Source organism: Thrips palmi, unplaced genomic scaffold, assembly GCF_012932325.1.
Source record: "Thrips palmi isolate BJ-2018 unplaced genomic scaffold, TpBJ-2018v1 HiC_scaffold_3, whole genome shotgun sequence".
In the NCBI taxonomy this organism is placed as follows: Eukaryota; Metazoa; Arthropoda; class Insecta; order Thysanoptera; family Thripidae; genus Thrips; species Thrips palmi.
This window is the reverse complement of record NW_023144630.1, coordinates 386,171-411,941: the sequence shown is the minus strand read 5'-3', so window position 1 is coordinate 411,941 and position 25,771 is coordinate 386,171. Positions and strand designations below refer to the sequence as shown.

At 53.2% G+C, this 25,771-nt stretch overlaps 2 protein-coding genes across 5 annotated transcripts in view; one reads left to right on the top strand and one right to left on the bottom strand.

The window, feature by feature from the left end:
- The first annotated feature begins 5,318 nt into the window (after positions 1-5,318).
- Positions 5,319-23,398, top strand: LOC117648385. Its single transcript, XM_034390894.1, has 6 exons — positions 5,319-5,349; positions 11,647-11,794; positions 16,694-16,842; positions 17,206-17,353; positions 20,754-20,908; positions 23,349-23,398. Exons 1-6 carry the CDS (start codon positions 5,319-5,321, stop codon positions 23,396-23,398), a joined length of 681 nt encoding a protein of 226 aa, XP_034246785.1.
- Positions 23,302-25,771, bottom strand: part of LOC117648609 (probable phospholipid-transporting ATPase VD) — a 32,590-nt gene continuing 30,120 nt past the window's right edge. For 3 of the 4 annotated variants that reach the window (XM_034391196.1, XM_034391195.1, XM_034391197.1), the window contains one exon: positions 23,302-25,577. In XM_034391196.1, coding sequence (XP_034247087.1) covers positions 25,567-25,577 — 11 coding nt within the window. In that variant the 3' untranslated portion in view covers positions 23,302-25,566. The remainder of the gene's footprint in view (positions 25,578-25,771) is intronic. The other variant, XM_034391194.1, reaches the window with a different exon arrangement.

The following is a 25,771-nucleotide window of genomic DNA, read 5'->3' as shown; positions in this document are numbered from 1 at the left end:
ACGTGACGTGAACCTGACGAGAACGTGGCAAAAGCATGACGAGAACATGAAGAGAACACTGGTAGAACCTTTCGTTCTTGAAGCGTACTGTCCGTACGCACTTTTTTGAAGCGTGCAAGAGCCAATGTGCTTCTTTCATCTTTTCTAAATGCAAGCACATAGACGTGACGGGAATGTGAACCAGAACGTCAGGATATCGTGACGATATCGTGACGATATCGTGACGATATCGTGACGTTATCGTGACGATATCGTGACGATATCATGACGATATCTTGACGATGTCGTGACATGATATTGTGACGAGAGGGTAACGAGACCGTGACGACACTATGACAAAAACGTGACGAAAACGTGGCAACGGCGTGCTGATTTCCGACCTGCGGTGACGTCTCCATGACGTCTTTCGTGAACGTCACTGGCGTCTGTATCATCTTCGTCTCTTGTCTCTGCGTTGTTAGCATATCGAAGGAAGGTGCGGGGCTTCTTTCGAGCCCCTTTGATGCCAGACCGCGACGCCCCACGTCCTGTCTCTCTCGCACTCATTGGGCCGCCGCAGAGGCGTTGGAAACCGCAGACTGATTCCGAGAGTCCTTTTCGTCGCTCTGTCCCTCTCGCTCCTTGTACGGGACGCCCCATGAGTGCGAGAGAGACAGAGCGACGAAAACGGACTCTCGGGATCGGTCTGCCCCTTCGCAGCCAGACGTGTGCCGTTCCCCTCTGTGTGCCCGAGGGGTCCCTGATTCCTGATCCAGACCAGCGGCCCCGTGAGCCTTGATCGCGGCGGTGTGTCTGTCTGTCTCTCTGTCTGTCTGTCTGTCTGTCTGTCTGTCTGTCTGTCTGTCTGTCTGTCTCTCTCTCTCTCTCTCTCTCTCTCTCTCTCTCTCTCTCTGTCTCTGTGTGTGTGTTTGTGCGTAGGTGTGTGTGGGTCTGTGTGTGTGAATGTTTTTCCGTTGTTGTTCCCTCCGAGGTACATGGGACAAGGTCCAGCCCTTCCTAACGACGGCCGCCAAGGCCCCCCGCGGACCATGAGAGAGAGAGAGAGAGAGAGAGAGAGAGAGAGAGAGAGAGAGAGAGAGAGAGAGAGAGAGAGAGAGCCGCTCCGCGCCTGGTGATCACGAAGCCATAAGTCGCCCCTCTCTTCCCCTCCCCTCCCCTCCCTTCCCACCTCTCCCTCACCTGCCAGCCTTCGCACACGGTTAATCGGTGGCCCCTGAGAACTTTACCGCCGAGATTACGCGCATCAGGGCTTTAGGCTGGAAGGGCTTACGGCGTAATGATGGCGCTGCACTGGAAAAGACAACAAACCGAACAAAACTCGGAGACTCTGCGTTTTGAGCTCCAGAGTCGCTGAATGGGACCCAAACCGAACGTGTGACTCCGCCAATGGATTGCTCTCCGACGAGGAATCCATTGGTGGGGTCACACGTTCGGTTCGAGTCCCATTTAGCGACTCTGGAGCTCAAAACGCGTCTGGAGTTTTGGCCGCCTCCACCGGCCTTCTGGCCCACTGTGCGTTGTGTATGGGGCTCCTGGTAGGCCCGGGCAGCTCTCTAGGCCCGCTAGGCCGCGGCGGGACGCACAGTTCGCTTTCTCCTCGAAAGGTTTCGACTCGCTTTGAATACAGCTTGTTAGTGGCCCACCCCCCCCCCCTCCCCCCCTTTTCCCCTTCCCCCCCCCCTCCCCCCCCCCCCCCCCCCCCTTCCCCTCCCCTCCCCCCTTCCCCTCCCCCCCCCCCTTTCCCCTCCCCCTTCCCCTCCCCTCCCCCCCCCCCCTCCCCCCCCCCTCCCCTCCACCTCCCGTGCATCTAGTTAGTTGCCCCAATTAGCGTGGAGCGTCGACTCTCCCGGATCAATGGGCAAATGGTCCTGAGCAGTCGTCATCAATAGACAACGGACGAAAAGCTTGACCCCCTCTCGTCCGCGCTGGCTACGCTGGTTCGTCCGTTGGCGCTCTTGGGTGCTGTTGGGGCGGAAACGTGGCCGGCCTGGCCGGCACGTGGCAGCGAACTTATGTTAGATTATGTTGGCTATTTACACTGCAAGTACAGAAAAACTACGGAACACGAGGGGGTAAAGACTCCAAGAGATCGTGTACAGAGTACTCGGTATTACGCTGTATTACGGGGATATTCCACGTGTGTTACAGCATTACTAGACAGCCTAAAGAGGCTGGCGCGGCAGCGAAAACCTGTTGGTCGTTTCGTCCATGTATGGGAGTTTAAAATTCGCGTCGCTCGCTCGCTCGCGGGTTTTAGATATTTTTCCTTGTGTTTTTTATAATCTTTACATCTTTAATTATCCTAAATTACTTTCAAAATTTGGTCAGGATCTAAAAAATGGGCACAGTACAATATAGAATCATTTTCGTGTCAAAAAAAGAAAAGAGGTTTGATTCCCATTATGAATTACGCCTGTCGGTGACGCCTGTCGGTAACGCCTGTCGGTGGCGCCTGTCGGTGGCCCCTGTCGGTGACGCCTGTCGGTGACCCCTGTCGGTGACGCCTGTCGGTGACGCCTGTCGGTGACGCCTGTCGGTGACGCCTGTCGGTGACGCCTGTCGGTGACGCCTGTCGGTGACGCCTGTCGGTGACGCCTGTCGGTGACGCCTGTCGGTGACGCCTGTCGGTGACGCCTGTCGGTGACGCCTGTCGGTGACGCCTATCTGAGATAAAGGGGACGAACGGACACGACCTACTTTGTTAAACTAAGACTGTCGGTGACGCCTGTCGGTGACGCCTGTCGGTGACGCCTGTCGGTGACGCCTGTCGGTGACGCCTGTCGGTGACGCCTGTCGGTGACGCCTGTGGGTGACGCCTGTCGGTGACGCCTGTCGGTAACGCCTGTCGGTGGGGACGCCTGTCGGTGACGACTGTCGGTGACGCCTGTCGGTGACGCCTGTCGGTGGCCCTGTCGGGGGCGCCCTGTCGGTGACGCCTGTCGGTGACGCCTGTGGGTGACGCCTGTCGGTGACGCCTGTCGGTGACGCCTGTCGGTGACGCCTTTCGGTGACGCCGGTCGGTGACGCCTGTCGGTGACGCCTGTCGGTGACGCCTGTCGGTGACGCCTGTCGGTGACGCCTGTCGGTGACGCCTGTCGGTGACGCCTGTCGGTGACGCCTGTCGGTGACGCCTGTCGGTGACGCCTGTCGGTGACGCCTGTCGGTGACGCCTGTCGGTGACGCCTGCCCGTACAGAAAAATGCAGTTCGCTTTTAGTTCGCTATCAGTTCGCTTTTAGTTCGCTTAAATTACCCGTGGATTAGTTCGCTTAGAGTTCGCTTCGTCGGGGGATTGGTTCGCTCAGAGTTTAAAAACGACCAAAAACCGAACCGGAAGCGAACTAGTTCGCGGGGGGATCGGTTCGCTTTCGGTCCGCGTGTGAACTGGTAAGCGAACAGTTCGCTTCGACGGCGAGCCACAAAAGAAAGGGCCGACACCCCGTGTAATGTATGCTTTTGCGTGCCTCGATGCTGGCTGCCGGTGGTAGTCGATCCCTGGTCTTCTGTGATGTGGACTCCCTGGGCTCCTCGTAGTCGACGACGCTAACCACTGCGCCAACCTGAAACATGAGGGCAGGGCCCGCAGGCGAGCCTCTTCACTGGCTCCGCGAAGCTCGGCGCGCGGCACTCCGGTCCATCTCTGTGTGTGCTCTCTGGAGGGCGCATTTATCAAGATAGAAAGATGCGGTTTTCGGTGACTCTATTGGAATTTCACGTAAAGTCTGCGAGGCGTTTAAGCACTGCACAAAACAGCAAATAAATAGATGTCCCCTTGATAGCGCGTTTAAACGTTAATCAAACTGCGAACAGATGAGGAATTGAGCAAGTGCGCGTCATTGAGAGCGATGTGTTAGGAGGATTTTACTTCTCACATTGACGCTTTATGCATTTAGCACGAGACGGTACATAAACTGTTACATCGCATTTCTTCTGTTATTTCGCACAAGAAATTAAAATTATTGAAACATTATACTACCAGTACAAAGCTTCGCGCAAAAATTTCAGCAAAATTATATTGTAATTTTCAGATTTGTTCCTCCGTGGAGACTTGAAGTTGAAGATCTTTGCCCCCTTAATACTTAACTTGAAATCCCCTTGACGTGTTAAAATTGAACACCGACGTCCAAAAGGAATGCCGACTTTATATTGGAGCTAACACAATACGGCCGAGGGTCCCCCCACCCCCACCCGTTGCTTGTCAGAGAACTAGTACGTTTTCGGTTCGCTGCAGAGTGAACTAGTACGCTGTTGGTTCGCTGCAGAGCGAACTAGTGCGCTAAGGGTTCGCACAGGAGGCGGATTGGTTCGTAGGTAAGTTGCGTCGGGCCTCCTTAGCGAACCCTAAGCGAACTAGTTCGCACTGCCACGCACCGGGTGCGCACTAGTCCTCCGGCACGCGTATCTTTAGCACACTAGTCCCACCGAAGCGAACTATTAGCGAACCAATCCCTCCTTGAGTTCGCTGACTAAAAGCGAACCAGTTCCCCCCTTCCGAACTAAAAGCGAACCAATCCATAGGGTAGCGAACTAAAAACGAACTGAAAACGAACTAAAAGCGAACTGTATTTTTCTGTACGGGTGTCGGTGACGCCTGTCGGTGACGCCTGTCGGTGACGCCTGTCGGTGACGCCTGTCGGTGACGCCTGTCGGTGACGCCTGTCGGTGACGCCTGTCGGTGACGCCTGTCGGTGACGCCTGTCGGTGACGCCTGTCGGTGACGCCTTTCGGCGACGCCTTTCGGTGACGCCTGTCGGTGACGCCTGCCGGTGAAGCCTGTCGGTGACGCCTGTCGGTGACGCCTGTCGGTGAGGCCGTTCGGTGAGGCCTGTCGGTGACGCCTGTCGGTGACGCCGGTCGGTGACGCCTGTCGGTGACGCCTGTCGGGGACGCCTGTCGGTGACGCCTGTCGGTGACGCCTGTCGGTGACGCCTGTCGGTGGCGCCTGTCGGTGACGCCTGTCGGTGACGCCTGTCGGTGACGCCTTTCGGTGACGCCTTTCGGTGACGCCTGTCGGTGACGCCTGTGTGGGATAAAGGGGACGAACGGACACGACCTACTTTGTTTAACTAGGACTGTCGGTGACGCCTGTCGGTGACGCCTGTCGGTGACGCCTGTCGGTGACGCCTGTCGGTGACGCCTGTCGGTGGCGCCTGTCGGTGACGCCTGTCGGTGACGCCTGTCGGTGACGCCTGACTGGGATAAAGGTGACGAACTGACTGTAGTAAATTTGGATGTGTTTGTTTTGAAAATGAGCCCCTTTTCTTTTTGGGGAATGATAGCCAGAAAGTATGCTTTTGCGCGAAGGATTGTGATTCGGCAATGGTTGGTTTCTCCTTCAATCGACGGAAGGGTATTTAATAGTCTAAAACTAAATGTTCCAACCAATCCTAACCAAAACTAACGGGCTCGTGACAGATCTTACTCTACTCGTGACAGATCTTACCCTCCTCTCGACAGATCTTATTCTCAAACTAAATGGTCCAACCAATCCTAACCTAACCTAACGGGCTCGTGACAGATCTTTCTCTACTCGTGACAGATCTTTCCCTACTCTCCACCGATCTTATTCTCAAAATAAATGGTCCAACCAAACCTAATTTTAAACCCAACGGGCTCGTGACAGATCTTACTCTACTCGTGACAGATCTTACCCTACTCTCGACAGATCTTATTCTCAAAATAAATGGTCCAACCAAACCTAACCTAACCTAACGGGCTCGTGACAGATCTTTCTCTACTAGTGACACATCTTACCCTACTCTCGACAGATCTTATTCTCAAACTAAATGGTCCAACCAATCCTAACCTAACCTAACGGGCTCGTGACAGATCTTACTCTACGCGTGACAGCTCTTACCCTACTTTCGACCGATCTTATTCTTAAACTAAATGGTCCAACCAATCCTAACCAAACCTAACGGGCTCGTGACAGATCTTACTCTACGCGTGACAGCTCTTACCCTACTTTCGACCGATCTTATTCTCAAAATAAATGGTCCAACCAAACCTAACCTAACCTAACGGGCTCGTGACAGATCTTTCTCTACTCGTGACAGATCTTACCCTACTCTCGACAGATCTTATTCTCAAACTAAATGGTCCAACCAATCCTAACCTAACCTAACGGGCTCGTGACAGATCTTACTCTACGCGTGACAGCTCTTACCCTACTTTCGACCGATCTTATTCTCAAACTAAATGGTCCAACCAATCCTAAGCAAACCTGACGGGCTCGTGACGGATCTTTCTCTACTCGTGATAGATCTTTCCCTACTCTCCACCGATCTTATTCTCAAACTAAATGGTCCAACCAATCCTAATTTAACCTAACGGGCTCGTGACGCCTGTCGGTGACGCCTGTCGGTGACGCCTGTCGGTGACGCCTGTCGGTGACGCCTGTCGGTGACGCCTGTCGGTGACGCCTGTCTGTGACGCCTGTCGGTGACGCCTGTCGGGGGCGCCTGTCGGTGACGCCTGTCGGTGACGCCTGTCGGTGACGCCTGTCGGTGACGCCTGTCGGTGACGCCTGTCTGGGATAAAGGGGACGAACGGACACGACCTACTTTGTTTAACTAAGACTGTCGGTGACGCCTGTCGGTGACGCCTGTCGGTGACGCCTGTCGGTGACGCCTGTCGGTGACGCCTGTCGGTGACGCCTGTCGGTGACGCCTGTCGGTGACGCCTGTCGGTGACGCCTGTCGGTGACGCCTGTCGGTGACGGCTGTCGGTGACGCCTGTCGGTGACGCCTGTCGGTGACGCCTGTCGGTGGCGCCTGTCGGGGACGCCTGTCGGTGACGCCTGTCGGTGACGCCTGTCGGGGACGACTGTCGGTGACGACTGTCTGGGAGAAAGGGGACGAACGGACATGACCTTCTTTATTCAACTAAGACTGTCGGTGACGCCTGTCGGTGACGCCTGTCGGTGACGCCTGTCGGTGACGCCTGTCGGTGACGCCTGTCGGTGGCGCCTGTCGGTGACGCCCGTCGGTGACCCTGTCGGTGACGCCTGTCGGTGACGCCTGTCGGTGACGCCTGTCGGTGACGCCTGTCGGTGACGCCTGTCGGTGACGACTGTCGGTGACGCCTGTCGGTGACGACTGTCGGTGACGCCTGTCGGTGACGCCTGTCGGTGCGACTGTCGGTTTACGACTGTCGGTGACGAGTGTCGGTGACGACTGTCTGGGAGAAAGGGGACGAACGGACATGACCTTCTTTATTCAACTAAGACTGTCGGTGACGCCTGTCGGGGACGCCTGTCGGTGACGCCTGTCGGTGACGCCTGTCGGTGACGCCTGTCGGTGACGCCTGTCGGTGACGCCTGTCGGTGACGCCTGTCGGTGACGCCTGTCGGTGACGCCTGTCGGTGACGCGTGTCAGCAACTGAACACTGTGTGGGGACGAACGGACACGAACAGGCCCTCCGGGCGGAGGCGCTCCGCCGAGCGCGCTCGCTGCCGCTCGCTCGCTCGCTCCGCGAAAAATGCCAAAATTTGGCACATTTTGCACCAAAATGGTATTACAATTACGTGTATTACACGAGTGTTTACCCCCTCAACGGAACATGTCTGGTCAATAATTTTGCCTGGACCGTCCGTACATGTCCTACTACGGAACTTGTGTTTTATTTTTCCGTACTCGATTGTGATAGTGCGATATTAATGTTGAGTTGGCACTCCTTCGGAAAATTACCAAACGACGGTCTCTGTAGTCCGGAATCACAGCTCGAATGTGTTTACTTCCCCTGCTATAGCCCACTCTGGCCGAAACGACGGCTCTGGTAAAGCCCTGCCACACTGATAGCCTAGACGCAGCCGAGGGCAGCAGCAGCCTGATGCTGAACGGCGCTTGGTCGCTCTGTCTCTCTCGCACTCCCGCGGCGTTCCGCGTAGGTGCGAGAGAGACAGAGCGACGAAAACGACTCTCGGAATCAGTCTGCAGGGCTTGTCCCTCTCTGTCCCTCGCCCGACCACCGGCCTGTCCGACCGAGTTTGAAGCGACGACGGTTGTCATGACAACGGGGCAACGGGGCAGGTACGGCCCGTGGCGCTTTCGTCGCCCTGTCTCTCTCGCACTCGTGGGGCGTCGCGTACTAGTGAAAAAGAGAGGGGAGCCGTTTAGAACGAGGCAGCATCAGAGCACCGGATTAGAGGAGTCGGCGGCCCGGTGGTGCTTTTTGTTTGGCGGGGTCGCCCTCTGCAACCCCTTCCCTTCTCTCTCTCTCTCTCTCTCTCTCTCTCTCTCTCTCTCTCTCTCCCTCTCTCTCCCTCTCTCTCCCTCTCTTGCACGTGTCACCCGTCAATGGGCTTGCGGTAAGGCACACCTCGTCACGTGACTTTTCGGCAGGCTACACCACGTGCCACGTCGTCAACGCAGGCGAGTAGGGTCCTAGGGTCCCCTTCCACAGTGGGCCAGAAGACCGGTGGAGGCGGCCAAAACTCTGGACGCGTTTTGAGCTCCAGAGTCGCTAATAGGGACTCGAACCGAATGTGTGACCCCACCAATGAATTGCTCTCCAAACGAGAAATCGATTGGTGGGGTCACACGATCGGTTCGAGTCCCGATCAGCGACTCTGGAGCTCAAAACGCGTCTACAGTTTTGGCCGCCTCCACCGGTCTTCTGGCCCACTGTGCCACCCCGCCCACCCCACCCCGCTCCACCCCACCCCATACGACACCCCGCCCGGCCCTGCCACGCGTGATGTGTGCCAACACTCCAGGCTGGAGACACCATCCTCCAAAAGTTGCCCAGTTTATATTTCAACTTAATTTACAGTGAGTGCGTGGATCCGGGAAGCGGCGGGCGCACCTGGTAATGGAGGGCCCGAGGGACGCACAGTGGGCCAGAAGACCGGTGGAGGCGGCCAAAATTCTAGACGCATTTTGTGCGTTAGGGTCGCTAAACAGGACTAGAACCGAACGTGTGACCCCACCAATAGATTCCTCGTTCGGAAAGCAATCCATCGGTGGGGTCACACGTTCGGTTCGAGTCCTGTTAATCGACTCTGGAGCTCAAAACGCGTCTGGGATGGCAAAACCGTGGCAAAGCGCTGGCCACCGTCTTGCGAGTGGAGGCCCAGAGCCTCTTACTCTTTATCTATAGGCCTTTACACTGTAAAAACATCATTTCATATAGTGCTTTAGCGAGCCACCCTTTTCTATCTAATTCCATCAGCTTATCCTTCTCTCCCTCGCTATCCCGTCCAGTGTTTGGACAGCAATCCATTTGTGGGGTCACACGCTCGGTATGAGACCGGTTTGGCGTACTCTGAAGCTCAATGACCGCCGGTCATCAGGTCCACTGTGGTGGGCAACCCTTCCTCGGCGCCGGAGCTTCGTAGGTACTTTTTCCTCCAGAAGACCGGTGGAGGCGGCTAAAACTCTAGACGCGTTTTGAGCTCCAGAGTCGCTTAATGGGACTCGAACCGAACGTGTGACCCCACCAATAGATTCCTCGTTCGAAGAGCAAATCATTGGTGGGGTCACATGATGGTTTCGAGTCCCATTTAGCGACTCTGGAGCTCAAAACGCGTCTAGAGTTTTGGCCGCCTCCACCGGTCTTCTGGACCACTGTGAACCACCCGTTTCGTCTCAACGAGTGCGTCCGCGAGCGAAAGGGTGGCAGCCGGCAGCTCTCGGTCCTCGCGTCGCGGCTCCGCGCTGCCCGTCGCGCGGCAAAATTAATTCCCTCCCGGAGCACTTTGCTTCTTGTTATTGTTGTTGTTTATGAAAAAAGTCGCCCTCCCCTACACTCTTCACCCACGTTGTGTCCCCCGGTGTTTACGAGAGAGCGGGGTTGCCGCGTATATAGGCCGCGCCCCTTCGCGCAGTGGGCCAGAAGACCAGTGGTGGCGGTCAAAATCCCGGACGCGTTTTGAGCTCCAGAGTCGCTAAATGGGACTCGAACCGAACGTGTGACCCCACCAATGGATTGCTCTCCGAACGAGGAATCCATTGGTGGGGTCACACGTTCGGTTCGAGTCCTGTTTAGCGACTCTGGAGCTCTAAACGCGTCCGGGACTTTGCCCGCCTCCACCGGTCTTCTAGCCCACTGCGCCGCACCCCTCCGGTCCCTCCGGTCCCTTCAGTGTGCCGGTTTGTTTAGACTCGCGTCCCGGCCCCGCCCCTATGCTACTTGTGAAGCCGCGTTGCAGGCTGATTCCGAAAGTAGCTCTGTCTCTCTCGCTCCTATACTGGACGCCCCATGAGTGCGAGAGAGACAGAGCGAGGACTCTCGGAATCGGTCCGCTGTGGCGTGGCCCCGTTCCGGCGCTTCATTCTGCGCTTGATTTGGTTCTGACAGTGTACTCCACTCCGCCGGCCGCCGCGTTGGGAATCTAGTCAAACATCTCGGGCTGAGTGACGTGGTGACGCGCGAGTGGGCCTCGGCCAATCCACCACGGCGTGGGACCGGGTCGCCATGGGCCGCCTCACAGTGGGCCAGAAGACTGACGCCGGCGGCCGAAACTCCAGACGCGTTTTGAGCTCCAGAGTCGCTAAAGAGGACTCGAACCGAGCGTGTGATCCCACCAATGGATTCCTCGTTCGGAGAGCAATCCATTGGTGGGGTCACACGTTCGGTTCGAGTCCCATTTAGCGACTCTGGAGCTCGAAACGCGTCCGGGGTTTCGGCCGCCTCCACCGGTCTTCTGGCCCACTGCGCGCCATAGGCCGCTGCGTTAGAGGGCGTTTAACAAGCTGCTGGGGGCAGGGGGGCTGGGGAAATGGAGAGAGGGGGCGGGGGCGGGATCAGGAATGCATTTGGAGCGGGCGGGGCGGGACCCGCGAGGCCCCAAGGGGGGCGCGTCAGTGTAGCGGCCCGTCGAGTTGAATCTTCGCGCGTTAGTATCGCCCCTTCCCCGCCCCCTTCCCTTCCCCCGCGGACTGCCGGAAGGCTTTGCATGCCATTCGCCGCTACGACTGGCCGGGCGACTCAGAGTAGCTCTGTCTCTCTCGCACTCCTCCGGTCGGTCGCATGAGTGCGACAGAGGCAGGACGCACAGTGGGCCAGAAGACCAGTGGAGGCGGCCAAAACTCTAGACGCGTTTTGAGCTCCAGAGTCGCTAAATGGGACTCGAACCGAACGTGTGACCCCACCAATGGATTGCTCTCCGAACGAGGAATCCATTGGTGGTGTCACACGTTCGGTTCGAGGCCTGTTTAGCGACTCTGGAGCTCGAAACTCGTCTAGAGTTATGTCCGCCTCCACCGGTCGTCTTGCCCACTGTGGGACGACTAGCTCCGGAATCCGCTCGCGCAGGTCCTTCCCGGGGGACGGGGATGTATTTGTCAGCAGAGCCATCATCCTTCGAGAGGCCGTAGGGCCGACAGGCCGAAGGGTGGAAGCCTACCTGAAGATCTGAAGTGCCTGCCGGGCCCGGGCTCGCTGCCGGGCCCAGTCGACATTCAAAGGGACTGGCTTATCTAGCACTGTTTCGAAAAGTCTTGGAAATTCCCGGAGAACTTGTGCAAAATTAGTTTTGCCTCCAGATCTTTGGGAAATTTGAGACGCTCATTTCGTGATGTCCCGAATAATTCCAAAATCTTTTTCCGAATCGTGTTCCAAATCATTTTCCAAATCATTTTCCAAATCATTTTCCAAATCATTTTGATCTGTATGACTTTTAACGGTGTGGCTGTTTGTCCGCAGGGGCCCTGCTGGCCGGCACGCAGTGCGACTACCCGCGCGGCTGCAAGGAGTACCTGCGCAACTGCCTGGCGCGCCTTCCCGCCATCCTGGACCAGCGCGAGATGCAGAGCATCCCCACCGACGCCGTGGAGCTCGACGCCACCTGCCTGTGAGTGCGTCGCTCTCTCTCTCTCTCGCACCCCCAGGCAACCCCCCACGAGTGCGAGAGACAGAGTGAGGACTGCGCAGTGGAGCACAAGACCGGTGGAGGAGCTCAAAACTCTATACGCGTTTTGAGCTCCAGAGTCGCTAAATGGGACTCAAACCGAACGTGTGACCCCACCAATGGATTCCTCGTTCGGAGAGCAGTCCATTGGTGGGGTCACACGTTCGGTTCGAGTCCCATTTAGCGACACTGGAGCTCAAAACGCGTCTACACTGTAAATGTCTTACGGTGAAAGGCTGCACCAACATATTATGGTGGGGATTTTCTCCATAATACCAACAAAATTCGTCAAAATATCTATAAGGTACAGTGAATTCTCAATGGTATGTTACGAGGTCAGCTGCACCACCATAATATGGAACATTTTCACCATAATATGGAGAATCTTCACTGTAGAACATTTAGAGTGTAGAGTTTTGCCCGCCTCCACCGCTCTTTTGGCCCACTGTGCAACCCCCACGATTGCGAGACAGACAGACTGAGGACCACTGCATGCATGATTGGGGCGACCTGGCGTTGATCGAAAGGCAGCAGCTCGATTCAGAACACACCTCTGCGCCCCGCTCTCTCGCGAGAGAGACAGAGCGGCGAGTTCTGAATCTGCGTCTCGATCAATGCCTGGTCGCCCCAATCATGGAGGCAGTGGTCTTCTCCGACCTCTCCCACCTCAGCGCTCTGCCGGCGCACAGTGGGCCAGAAAACCGGTGGAGGCGGCCAAAACTCTAGATGCGATTTGGGCTCCAGAGCTGCTAAACAGGCTTCGAACCGAATGTGTGACCCCACCAATGGATTCCACGCTCGGAGAGCAATCCATTGGTGGGGTCACACGTTCGGTTCGAGTCCCATTTAACGACTCTGAAGCTCAAAACGCGTCTAGAATCTTGGCCGCCTCCACTGGCCTTGAGGCCCACTGTGCGGCGCTCTGCTAGTCGACACTGTTCTCGAAATCACCGGTTGCCATTGTCTGCCCATCGTGGGCTGATTCCGCGGAGCGCTTCGTCGCTCTGTCTCTCTCGCACCTGCGCGGGAGACCCGACGTGTGCGAGAGAGACAGAGCGACGTTGTTCGGAATCGCCGGCTGCAGGTTGGCGGCGTCCTCGCTATTGAGGTCTGCCTGATGGAACGCCTTGCTCCTACCGGTCGGCCCACAAAGGTAGCGGGGCGGGGTGGGGCGGGGCGGGGCGGGGTGGGGTGGGGCGGGGTGGGGCGGGCACGACCGCAATGGCAAAGGGCTAAATGGCTGGTGCACTATCGGCAGCTGCAGCTGACTGGTACCGACAGTCGTTTTCGTTGCTCTGTCTCCATTGGGCGTCCCGTGTGTAGGTGCGAGAGAGACAGAATGCTCTCGGAATCACAGTCTGCTGGCCGGGGATGGCCCCGAGAGGAGACCGCTTTGCAAATGAGGAGAATATTGGCAGAGGTAGGAGCATCCGTTAATCATGTCTGGAGCGACGGTGAGCCTCAGCCTCAGCCTCACCGCCGCACAGTGGGCCAGAGACCGGTGGAGGCGGCCAAAACTCCAGACGCGTTTTGAGCGCCAGAGTCGCTAAATGGGACTCGAATCGAACGTGTGACCCCACCAATGGATTCCTCGTTCGGAGAGCAATCCATCGGTGGGGTCACACGTTCGATTCGAGTCCCATAGACCATTTCGCTGGATCCACTTCGATCCCTCGAAAAAACAAATGCACCGGAAGTCGGGTAGCGTCGGCCAATCAGGAGCCTCCTTTCATCAGTGGTAGAGCCTAGCCTTGATGAAAGGAGGCTTCTGATTGGCCGACGCTACCCGACTTCCGGTGCATTTGTTTTCTCGAGGGATCGAAGTGGATCCAGCGAAATAGTCTATTCAGCGACCCTGGCGCTCAAATACGCGTCTGGGATTTTGTCCACCTCCACCGGTCTTCCGGCCCACTGTGCGTTGCTTCTCTGTCTCTGTCACTCTTACGAGTCATCCCGTAGAATGGCGCGAGAGAGACAGACACAAAAGATGTGGCATTTGCGGTGATGCGCCCCGACGGCGCACAATCACAGATCGAGAGACGCGAAGCCCCTTGTTCGTGGAACGTGCCGCCAAGCCGCGCCTCTTGTTCTTGTCTCGCCTGCAGACTGATTCCGAGAGTCGTTTCCGTCGCTCTGTCTCTCTCGCACTCACGGGGAATCCCGTGTGGGTGCGAGAGAGACAGAGCGACGAGAAACGACTCTCGGAATCAGTCTGCTGTCGAGGCGAGCTAGGCAGGCCGGCAGGCACGCTCAGCCCTCGTTGCTTTTGATTTTCTTCGCGACGCACAGTGGGCCAGAAGACCGGTGGCGGCGGCCAAAATCCCGGACGCGTTTTGATCTTTAGAATCAAATGGGACTCGAACCGAACGTGTGACCCCACCATTGGATTCCTCTCCGAACGAGGAATCCATTGGTGGGGTCACTCGTTCGGTTCGAGTCCTGGTTATAGCGACTCTGGAGCTCAAAACGCGTCTAGAGTTTTGGCCGCCGGCGCCGGTCTTCCGGCCCACTGTGTGACGTCAGAGCTCCCCAGACTTCCGGGAATCGAGGGAGGGCGTCTTGAGTGCACGCCTCTCGCTTGCAGCCCTCGCCCGTGACTGATCGAAGCCGACAGTCGGGCCAACCGAGAGGACCGAAACTTTTGCATCACTCGGTCAACTTTTCACGACCATCCAAAATAAACAAAAAAATCACACTTAAAACTTTACGAAGAAAGCTTTTTAAGCTGACGTATGCTCAAGATACTCAATATGAAGCTTCTTTACTTCGTGAGACTTCAGATTGAGCAAACTGTCTCTTCCTTCTTAAAAAAAAACTATTTTTCGGGTGTTTGACCCAGAGACTTCCTTTTCAATTTTGTTTTTCCTTCCCTTCTTCTCTCTTTCCTTTGCTCCACTTCCTTCCCCGTCTTCCGTTTAATTGATCCTGTAATGGCTATGTGAGCTCGGATTTAACTAAGCTGAGTCGCCGCTGGAGGGACTTGCCCTGCCCTGCCTTGCCCTACAGACTGATTCCGAGAATCGTCTCTATCGCTCTGTCTCCCTCGCACTCATGGGGCGTCCCGTATTGGTGCGAGAGAGACAGAGCGACGAAAACGACTGTCGGCATCAGTGTACTGCTCTGCTCTGCCTGGTCCTTGACGTCGCACCACTCGGCCCTTAATTGAGGAAGCCACAGCCGAGCGAGAGTCGTTTTCGTCGCTCTGTCTCTCTCGCACACTTACGGCTTGCCCCATGAGTGCGAGAGAGACAGAGCGACGAACCGCTCCTCCGAATCGCAGCCCGGCAGTACACTGGGTCCGCGGACCGACGACGCTGACGACGGGCCGACGGAAAACGGGACGAATCTTTAAACAATTCGCGTTCAAGATTTGGTTATTCAATGTTGGCCGAAGGGCGAGCGAGGAACCCCGTCGCCCCGTCCGATGGGGAAGGGAGGGGAGGGGGGAGGGGGAGAGAAGGGGAAGGAAGAGGGAGTTGCAAGGAATTTGATTTCAGTCGCTGCCACGCAAGTGTGATCGAATTATTCCGCTTCCATGTCTGACAGGCCAAGGAAACAAGGGAGAAGAGGGAGGGGGAGCGTTCACTGGTAAAAGTAAAGGCGTTGAAATTACTACGGTTCAAGGAGGGTGTCTGGCCCTGACGCTCGCTTCTGGAAGCGTGTACAGAAGACTTCCCTTTCTTCTTATCCACAAATGCAGATCTGCATTAGATAAGAAGGATTGTGGTTCCTTTCATCTACGCTTTAAAAAGGGCGTGAAGGGTCAAGAGGCAGTGCGCTTGAAGAAAAGCGAACACTACATTGCGCTTTAGTTTTACCTGTGTTGTCGACAAAAGATGTACCAAAGCGTGGCGCGTGTTCCACAGTAGGCCAGAGGACCAGTGGAGGCGGTCGAAAATCCCGGACGCGTTTTGAGCTCCAGAGTCGCTAAATGGGACTCGAACCGAACGTGTGACCCCACCAATGGACTGCTCACCGAACGAGGAATCCATTGGTGGGGTCACACGTTCGGTTCGAGGCCTGCTCAGCGACTCTGGAGCTCAAAACGCGTCTAGAGTTTTGGCCGCCTCCACCGGTCTTCTGGCCCACTGTGCGCTCACCGCAAACGGCAGAGCGACGCTCCTTTCTTCTTCTTTTTCGAGGGATTCGGTCGAACCTGAGACGGGAGGCGCACTAGCTGCGCTGCCGGGGAATCCACGGAAAAAGAGCCTCGGAATTGGTACCACCACTGTATTGTATAGAGGGGCCTTCGACCCTTATTTGTTTGGGCTCAACTCGTCTTTTTGCTCACCGACGAGATCCGTTGAAACAATAAAGCGGCTGCCTAGCGTCAGAAAAGCTTGTTTGTCGCTCTGTCTCTCTCGCACCCGTACGGAGAGTCCCACGAGTGCGAGAGAGACAGAGCGACGAAACGACTCCCCGAATCGCTTGGCTGTTTTCCGCCGCGCGGCAGCGTGGCAAAGCTCTCTCCTTCTCGGCCCAGACCGCACCTCATCCCTCTTGTTTTATTTTTTTTTTTTACTTTTTTAATGAAAAAGAACAGTCCAACTGTCGCCCTCTTGGGCACCTGCGGCGGCCTTTTCGTCATCTCGGAGTGACAGAGCGCTCTCTCTCTCTCTCTCTCTCTCTCTCTCTCTCTCTCTCTCTCTCTCTCTCTCTCTCTCTCTCTCTCTCTCTCTCTCTCTTTCCCATCCCTCCGCTTTGAAGCCGAAGCAATAACCTCGGAATAAGACGAAATCGGGATAACCCACAGCACGCGCACATCTGAGAGAAGGGAAAAAAAATCATCATGTAAAAATAAAGACACAAAAGGAATGATGTGTTGTTTTTTTTGTTCGGCAGCGGCTTTGACACGGGCATGGGCTGTGTAGACAACTTCACCGCCAACTGCCTGGGCAAGGAACGCGAGAAGCAGAAGTGGGTGGAGAACACGGTGGCTGGCGCCAGGGCCACCTTCAACATCCTCTGCGGCAGCAAGGAGGTCCGGGAGCGTGAGTACCCTCAGTCAATACAAACTGCCAGTGCCGAACCCAGTGGCGGATCCAGAGCACAGTGGGCCAGAAGACCGGTGGAGGCGGTCGAAATCCCGGACGCGTTTTGCGCTCCAGAGTCGCTAAATAGGACTCGAACCGAACGTGTGACCCCACCAATGGATTGCTCTCCGAACGAGGAATCCATTGGTGGGGTCACACGCTCGGTTCGAGTCCTGTTTCGTGACTCGAGCTCAAAACGCGTCCGGGATTTTGCCCACCTCCACTGGTGTTCTAGTCCACTGTCCGGGTTTCTTCGCGTGTCAAATTCTTAAACTTTTACCAGCTTTTTTTTTTCATTTTTATGTTTTTGTATTTTTGCAGAGTACCTGAAGCACGCGCGCTGCTTCCGGGCCATGTCCGTGACGGACGGATGGAACAACTGTGCCAGCAGATTCATCGGCCTCGTCAGGGAGGAGATGGCCAGGCCGGGCATCGGCAGGCACGAGGAGCGCATCATGGAGCTGTGCTGGTGGGTAGGGGAGGGGCAAGTCAGCCAAACCGAGCGTGTGACCCCACCAATGGATTCCTCGTTCGGAGAGCAATCCATTGGTGGGGTCACACGTTCGGTTCGAGTCCCATTTAGCGACTCTGGAGCTCAAAATGCGTCTAGAGTTTTGGCCGCCGGCGCCGGTCTTCTGGCCCACTGTGCGTCTCGTCGCGGCCGGCATGACGTCCTCGGGATCCCGAGGGAGGATGACGCGTCGAGTAGGGGTGGAGTAAGGGGCGGCGGCAGGGCGGCAGGGCTGGGGGACGGCACGTGGCCTGCAGACTGATTCCGAGAGTCGTGTTCGTCGCTCTGTCTCTCTCGCACCCACGGGGCGTCCCGTGTAGGTGCGATAGAGACAGAGCGACGACTCTCGGAATCAGTCTGCTGGTGGCCCTCGTGGGGACGGCGACGGGAACACGGTGGCGCGGACACCTGGTGACGGTTGCCACTCCTTGAGTTTCTACTCCGAAAAGTGCGAAGCCAGGACCCAGACCTATGCACTGTGAAAATTTGTTGTCACTTTATGACAACGCGGATGGCATTTTCATCACTTTCAAATCATGACAGTCTCATCACAAATTGATGACATTTTCATCAAAGCTCCTATACTTATTGCATGGGCGGGACAACAATGTCATCAATTTTTTTGATGACATTGTTGTAAGAAAAGTTAGCCTTGAAATTGTCATCAAGTGACGACTCAAATTTTCACAGTGTGGGTGTGGAGCCACCGCATGGCTGGATTTGCTCCCTCAACAGGAACAGGATTCCCATGACTGTAGATTCCCATGACTGTAGATTCCCATAACTGTAGATTCCCATGACTGTAGATTCCCATTGACAGGATTCGAACCACTGGATTCCCACGACTGGAATCACGTCCTCCGGACTTCCTGCGTCAGGTTCCTCACCACTGGATATTCGTCGCTCTGTCTCTGTCGCACTCATGGGGCGTGCCGGAAGGGTGCGAGAGAGACAGAGAGACGAGCTGCGCACAAGAAATCAGTCCGCTGCTTTGCGTGGCCGTGAGCGGGGCGTCGACGCTCACCTTGCCGTACTAACTACATTCTGCCATCCGGTACACAGTGGGCCAGAAGACCGGTGGAGGCGGCTAAAATCCGGGACGCGTTTTGAGCTCCAGAGTCGCTGAGCAGGCCTCGAACCGAACGTGTGGCCCCACCAATGGTTTCCTCATTCGGAGAGCAATCCATTGGTGGGGTCACACGTTCGGTTCGAGTCCCATTTAGCGACTCTGGAGCTCAAAAACGCGTCTGGAGTTTTAGCCGCCTCCACCGGTCTTCTAGCTCACTTTGCGGCACCTCGCCCCCCCCTTTTCCCCTGCATCCGCTGCGCACCAGTGTAGTGCCGCGGCAGTGCTGACAGTGCGACGCTCCTTGACGGGTTGGTAAACATGTCTCGACGCCGCTGCAGCAGCGTGCCACAGTGTGGTGGCGGCACTGCCAGCGTGAGGCTGGGACCGACAGAGAGGAATCATTAATAACATGTCATCCGCTTAGCGAACGGGTGGAGGGGAGGGGAGGGGAGGGGAGGGGAAGGGAAGGGAGGGGAAGGGAGGGAAGGGAAGGGAAAGGGGTGCCACCGCCGCTAACTTGCACGCACAAAAGGGTGCGGCACAAACAACTGCCGGGACTCTTCCGCTACACGCTAAGGCCGCGGCAGCGCGGCAGCAGACTGATTCCGAGAGTCCTTTTCGTCGCTCTGTCTCTTTCGCACTCGCGGGGCGTCGCGTCAAGGTGCGAGAGAGACAGAGCGACGAATAGGACTTCCCGGAACGAGTCCGCAGGCTGCGCCACTGGGAAGTCGTCGCATTGAGCCTCACAATGAGACTTTCAGTGGCGCAGTTGATTTTGCCGCAGCGTGCTCGGCAGCGTGGCGAGGAGAAGGAGGAGGAGGAGGGAGGGAGGAAAGAGGGAAGAAAACGAGATGAAAACTTAGACAGCAAGGTGAAAATAAGCACTCTTAAAACCTTACGAAGTATTTTGAACATACATATAAAAAACGGAAATACTTTGTTATACGAAGACGAAGTATTTTCTTTGTAAGCTTATGTATGTATGCCTAAAATACTTTGTTATACAAACTACTTTTCTTTGCAAGGCCCAATATAGTTTGTAAGGTTTTCTCAGTGAGGAGAGAAGCAGGCGAACAAGATGAAAACGAGGAGAAAAGGAGGTGAAAATGAGAATAGAACTATGGACTTAAATGAATGCTAGAAGAAAGCGAGATCAAAACGAGGAGAAAACGAGATGGAAACAAGATGAAAGCGAGACGAAAACAAGAAGAAATTAGAAAGAAAAGGAGACGAGAGGGGGAACAAGCCGCCTGAAGCCAAACGATTTGAGCCTTAACCCCGCTCAGCGCAGCGCAAAGACCCTTAAAAGAGAAATATTCAAAGCAGGAGCAGAGAAGCTGAGCTGCGGGGCGGCGACCTGTGGCGCTGGCAAGGTTACACGATTTCACAGTTACGCGGCTACACTGTTACACGCGTGCCGCGCCTGGCCGCCCCCGTTCTGGAGGCGCCGCACAGTGGGCCAGAAGACCGGTGGAGGCGGCGAAAAACTCTAGACGCGTTTTCAGCCCCAGAGTCGCTAAACAGGACTCGAACCGAACGTGTGACCCCACCAATGGATTCCTCGTTCGGAGAGCATTCCATTGGTGGGGTCACGCGTTCGGTTTGAGTCCTGTTAAGTGACTCTGGAGCTCAAAGCGCGTCAAGAGTTTTGGCCGCCTCCACCGGTCTTCTGGCCCACTGTGCGATTGAAGATGCGTAGCAACCATTGTGCAGTGCGGACAAGGAGCCCCTGCAATGGAGCGTGTAGGCAGCACGCTCTGCACGGGTGACTCGCTGTGGCTGGCGGCGGCCTACCTGCCAGGCGTTTTTTGCTGGAAGCAGGACTCGAACCGAACGTGCGACCCCACCAATGGATTCCTCGTTCGGAGAGCAATCCATTGGTGGGGTCACACGTTCGGTTCGAGTCCCATTTAGCGACTCTGGAGCTCAAAACGCGTCTACAGTTTTGGCCGCCTCCTGCGATCTTCTAGCCCGCTTTCCGGGCAAATCCCAGTGAAAATTTCCGGCTCCGTACCTGTTCTTGGTGTCTCCGTCCTGATATTTTATGTACCTTCTCTGTAATAGGGTGCTTCTGAGAAGAGCTAGAGCGGAAGTTTAGAAGGAATCAAGAAGACCAAAGTATGCGAAATAAGTAAGAATGAGCGTCGCCGTTCTGCCGCTTCCGCAGAGTTGTATTCTCATACAAGTCCGGCGTCTCTTCTTCTTGATTTCCTCTCAACTTCCGGTCCAGCTCTTCTCCGAAGTACCCTATTTTCGCCTACCTTAAGACAGTGTCGCTCTTTGTTGCAGCGCCAAGCACGGCTTCCTGCGCTGCGTGTTCGGCTCCGCCAAGCACAAGTGCGGCTCCAACAGCGCCACGTTCCTGCGGAAGGTCGCCGAGACGCTGTCGTCGGTGCGCGTGGAGGCCGCCGTGTGCCGCTACGTCAACCACACCGCCTGCTCCGGCACGCCGGCCGCGCCCCGCCACGGCCTCGGCCTCGGCGCGGGCCTCCTCGCCGGCCTCGTGCTCGGCCACGCCGTGCTCGTGTAGCCTGCCGCCGACCTCGCAAGAGTCGCACCGTGGGCCAGAAGACCGGTGGAGGCGGTCAGAACCCCGGACGCGTTTTGAGCTCCAGAGTCGCTAAATGGGACTCGAACCGAACGTGTGACCCCACCAATGGATCGCTCTCCGAACGAGGAATCCATTGGTGGGGTCACACGTTCGGTTCGAGTCCTGTTTAGTGACTCTGGAGCTCAAAACGTGCCTAGAGTTTTGGCCACCGGCGCCGGTCTTCTGGTCCACAGTGCGTCGTTCCAAGAGCCATTTCCCTCACTTTCTGAAACCCAGTACATTCTCTCAAATAAAAATCTGTTTTTTTTTCAGTCTTTGTCAGTGTTTTTCCTCCGATGTCTCGGTTGCTCAGAGCGCTGAGGAAGCGGTTTTCCTTCTAAACGACCTGGGTTCGATTCTCATGCCACGTGTAGCCGAATGGGTAGCCCACCTCCACCGCGCCACTGTTTCTGAGACGTTCGGCGTGTCACAGAAGGGACAACGAAGTAAGAACAACAATCCCGGGCGAGGCACACTGAGACATTTCAGATTTCCCGATATCGCTACCCTGTTCACTGCGATCCAAACCGTGCTGCAAACCAGCGGGATTTATTTTTCAGGATGGGTTAAACCAGTAGTAGTTTTGATGGCTGCTGACGTTATAGCAGTGGAATGATGCGCTTTACGTTGATGTAGTAAAATTGGTGAGAGACACCTCCACCGCGAGCATCCGGCTGCACAATGCCTCCAGCGCCCCCTAGCGGAGGAACTCTCGACTCAGAAGCAAGATCCTGTCCGGGATCTCACTTCGGAGACGTGTCTACTGTCGAATTTCCTGATGGAAAAACCGTTCGACATTGAAAGGGCTAGGCGCAGAGCGACAAGCAGCTTATCACGGAACTTGCGGACCGACTAGTAAAATCGGCGAGCGGAGCTGCCACCGCCAGAGAACGGCAGCAACGCAGCGGCCAGCGGAAGCGCGTCCAAAACCTATTCGGGCAGTGGACATCACGAGAACCACCACTCTAACCATGATGCAGCTTTGCAGTCTCAAAATCATGGAAGACAGCTGATGGCTGACAGGGTAAAGGCGTCAAGCGCTACTTTATTTCCCTGGGTTCGATTCTCCGGGTAGCTTTTCTTATGGCTTGTGTTTCCTTCTAAATTCTTTTCTCCTATCGTTGCACAGCGCCGGGAAGGTAGGCCACCCCTTCGGCACGTCACAGGGAAGACGTGCAAAACAAGACCTCCGAGATTTGTCACGCCTGGGAGTCGAACCCAGGTCCTTCATCAGGGCGGCCGCTACCCTTGCGCTCTCAACCACCCCTTTTTTTTTTTTGTATCTTTGAGAAGTAAACCGAGGAAAATGTTGACATACGTAAGGAGTTGTACCCATGGCCCTTCCTGAGTCGGCCGCAACCTCTGAACTCGGAGCCACCTAACTCCTGTTTTTGTAATGCCCAGTCTTAGAGGAATGTTACTGGTTTTGAGAGAAAAATGAGAAGGAATGTTTCATGTTTGAGAGCTCAGTCCTCTGTGCTTTGAGCCTCCTAGCCATCTAAGAGTGCCTGGTCCAAACTTAGACTGATGGTACTGGATGTACATGTTTGTGTTCTGTCCTGATCTAATGGCTCGTCTAATCATGCGTCACCAGCTTGTGTACCACATTCTTAAATTTGGAAAGTGTCAATTGGATGCCAGGAGTGAGGGGCTAAGGATTAATTAATCTAGTTTCATGTACAATAAATATATAATTCTTTATTATCAATTTTATCTTATTTTAAATTGAATGTAATTGGAACTTGACCGCATGGAAAGCAAAGAAAGTAAAAACCTGATATTTTCCAGAGACAATGAATAACAAAAATTTTCAGCAAAATAGAACGGCATCAGTGAAGTCACAAATTTAGCCTTTTCGTGTGAATTTGCTACACATCCCCAGCCCTTAATGTTCTAAAATTTCAGTCTATAGTACAGATTATCATTACAGTCTATGCAAAACTGGAAAGCATCAATAAGGTGAGACTTAGATATTTGACATGATTCATTAAGGGTCTTAAACTGAACCATCAGTTAACCACAGGGTAACTTCTTCGAGCAAATCTAGCATTTTTGGTCCCATACAGCAGCTCTTGAAAAATTGCAAGATTAGGCTGAAGAGATTTCTACAAAACAAGATCATCTTTACATCTAAAACCCAGAAGCAAATTTGAGAACCAATTAGGAGAGACTAAACACTACTTGAGGAAGCTAATGAAAAAAACCCTACAGGAACTTATAAAATGACGAATCATTAGGCTAGTTTACTCTTGTTGAGAAGCTCACTAATTTTATTTATAATCTTTTTGTTACAGATATTGCAATTTGTTTTTCTTTAAATTTGTCATGCATTGTGGCTAAGTAAGCAGTCTTAAAAGCAGCAGAGAAATTGAACACATGGCACTTCTAAGAAACAGGTGGTCAGCATTTACATCAATGCATTCAACAAACAGTACAGGGCTAATATCATTTTAAAAGACAAACAACTATTACATTTTATTTTCTTCACATTTTAACTGCCAAGGAGGAGCCCCATTCTCTGTCTGGAAACCATCATTAGTCTCAGGTTTGTCTCTCCTTTAAATCTTTCACCCAAATCAACAAAGTTAGAATCTGAAACACAAATCTCAGCCTTACAACAAGCATAAAATAGTGGTCCCTCAATTTAGAACATGGCTGGCCTGCTCACTCAGAACTGAAGTGGAGCAGATTACAACAGTAGAACTAACTAAAATATTCCTTTATCTGCTACAATAAGTTAATCACCATTAATTAAATAAAGTACAACAAATTAATAACTCAATTCCTTTAATACAATATCAAACTAACATTGAATGGCACTTGTGTTTGGTGTCCTCAGGCAGACTGTCTTTTAGTTACTGAACATTGTTCCTACAGCTGCGCCTAGTGCTTCTACAAAATCCTGGACAAATTAAACTCTTTACTCTACATGATATTCAGCGCATTTCAGCTTGAAAATGTAATTTGACGCACATTGCTGTGTTTCCACATAGAGGAAACACCTCATTTTGTATGAATCACATCTTTGGTGAGGCTTTAAAGGAAAAAATACAGTACTGTAGCATATGAATCATAGGTAGATAGCTCTGAACTGAAAACAACCCTTAAAGCAAGACAGAATATAAAATAACTTCACAGAAGCAAATACTTAAAACCCGATCATACACACTGAAATCATAACAAAGGGAATGTAAGAAAAAAGGAGGCATTGAAAGATGGTCAGCATAAAAAGATCATGCATCATAAGCACACAAATATTTCCAGATCAGCACATTACATAAAACAAGCAAATATCGTACCTGATGAATGATATGTTTCAGGTCTTTTGAAGTTTAAGTACGAAGTGCTTGACAATCCAATGCGTTACACCGCAAATTTATTTCAACGATCCAAAACCCAGGGCCACTAGCCTTCATTGAAGGGAGCAAATATGCCCACACTAACCATGATTAATGCACTGCCGAAAGAGAGTCAGCTGGAGATAGCATATCCAGACAAAAATGATATGCATAGTACTACACTGTTACAAGCAGACAATAGATGATATAAGAATAGTCGTGCAATTCATGTCATTATGATCACTTATTAAAAATTAAAAAAAAATAATTTGGTCAGGCATAATTGATCATTTTTAAATGATAGATTGTTCCAAGCAATAAGTTTGGACCAAAAACATAAGAATACTAGTTACAGATTGGATAATAAACCTAATCTATGGTGCAGTAATACACAAACAGAAATGTTTTTGCTTTTTTAGACAATTTCTTTAGCTAACATACATAAAGCAAAAACTTGTAGCGAGCAAATTATCGCACCATAACACAGCCATTTCATTGTGTCGTCAACTCAACACGTACTGTCCAAAATAAAATCAGTAATTACACAAGAGGTAGAAGTAAAACTGAATCACATGGTCAATTGTTTAAAAGTTATCATACAAAATATAGGAGGGAAAAACATCCTGGACACTATCACACAGGCACATGGAAAAAATGCCAGGAACTATTGTGAAAGAAACCACTTGATGCCTTTCCATAGCATAAACCTGAGATCCTTGCACAATAGAAAACTAATATTGTCAAGAGAACTAATCTACATACCCAAGGCTTACAATTATGTAATGGCAAGATTGGAAAGGAGCAAGACCCAACAGTAACAGACCGGGTCTTCCCCAAAGCAGTCAATATTTTAATTGAAAATATCTCTTTACAAATTGAACAAAAATAAAAGTTCAGAATCATACTGAACAAAGTGCACAGCACCAACTACATACTTCTTTTTCTTACACCATTTTTAGTGCTATGAAAAAAAAGATTAACATCTATAGAATTGCTCCTGCAATAACATTTAAAAAAAACTGGGGCACCTTAGGCCACTTTACACTCAACATTTATGCTACTGCAGTAAGCGTATTTGAAAGATTGTTTGGCATGACATGCAAGTGACAGTCAAAGAACAATGGTCATCCAACAGCTGTTAGAGGGTTGACGTAAGTACACTTCTTCACTGGTTCTACCGTCGATCTGAAAGAATAAAAAGACAATTTAAAATATTTGTAATATTATTTAAAGTTACTAGAAAGTAACTTCTTTTTTCTAAATTAAAAAGGAAGGGATAAAAAGAGGTTCATGAATAACATAAGGGTCAAGTTCAAGACAAACATAACAATTAGGATTGTTAAGTCAAAATGAGCGATAACCTTTTATGTATTTGACGC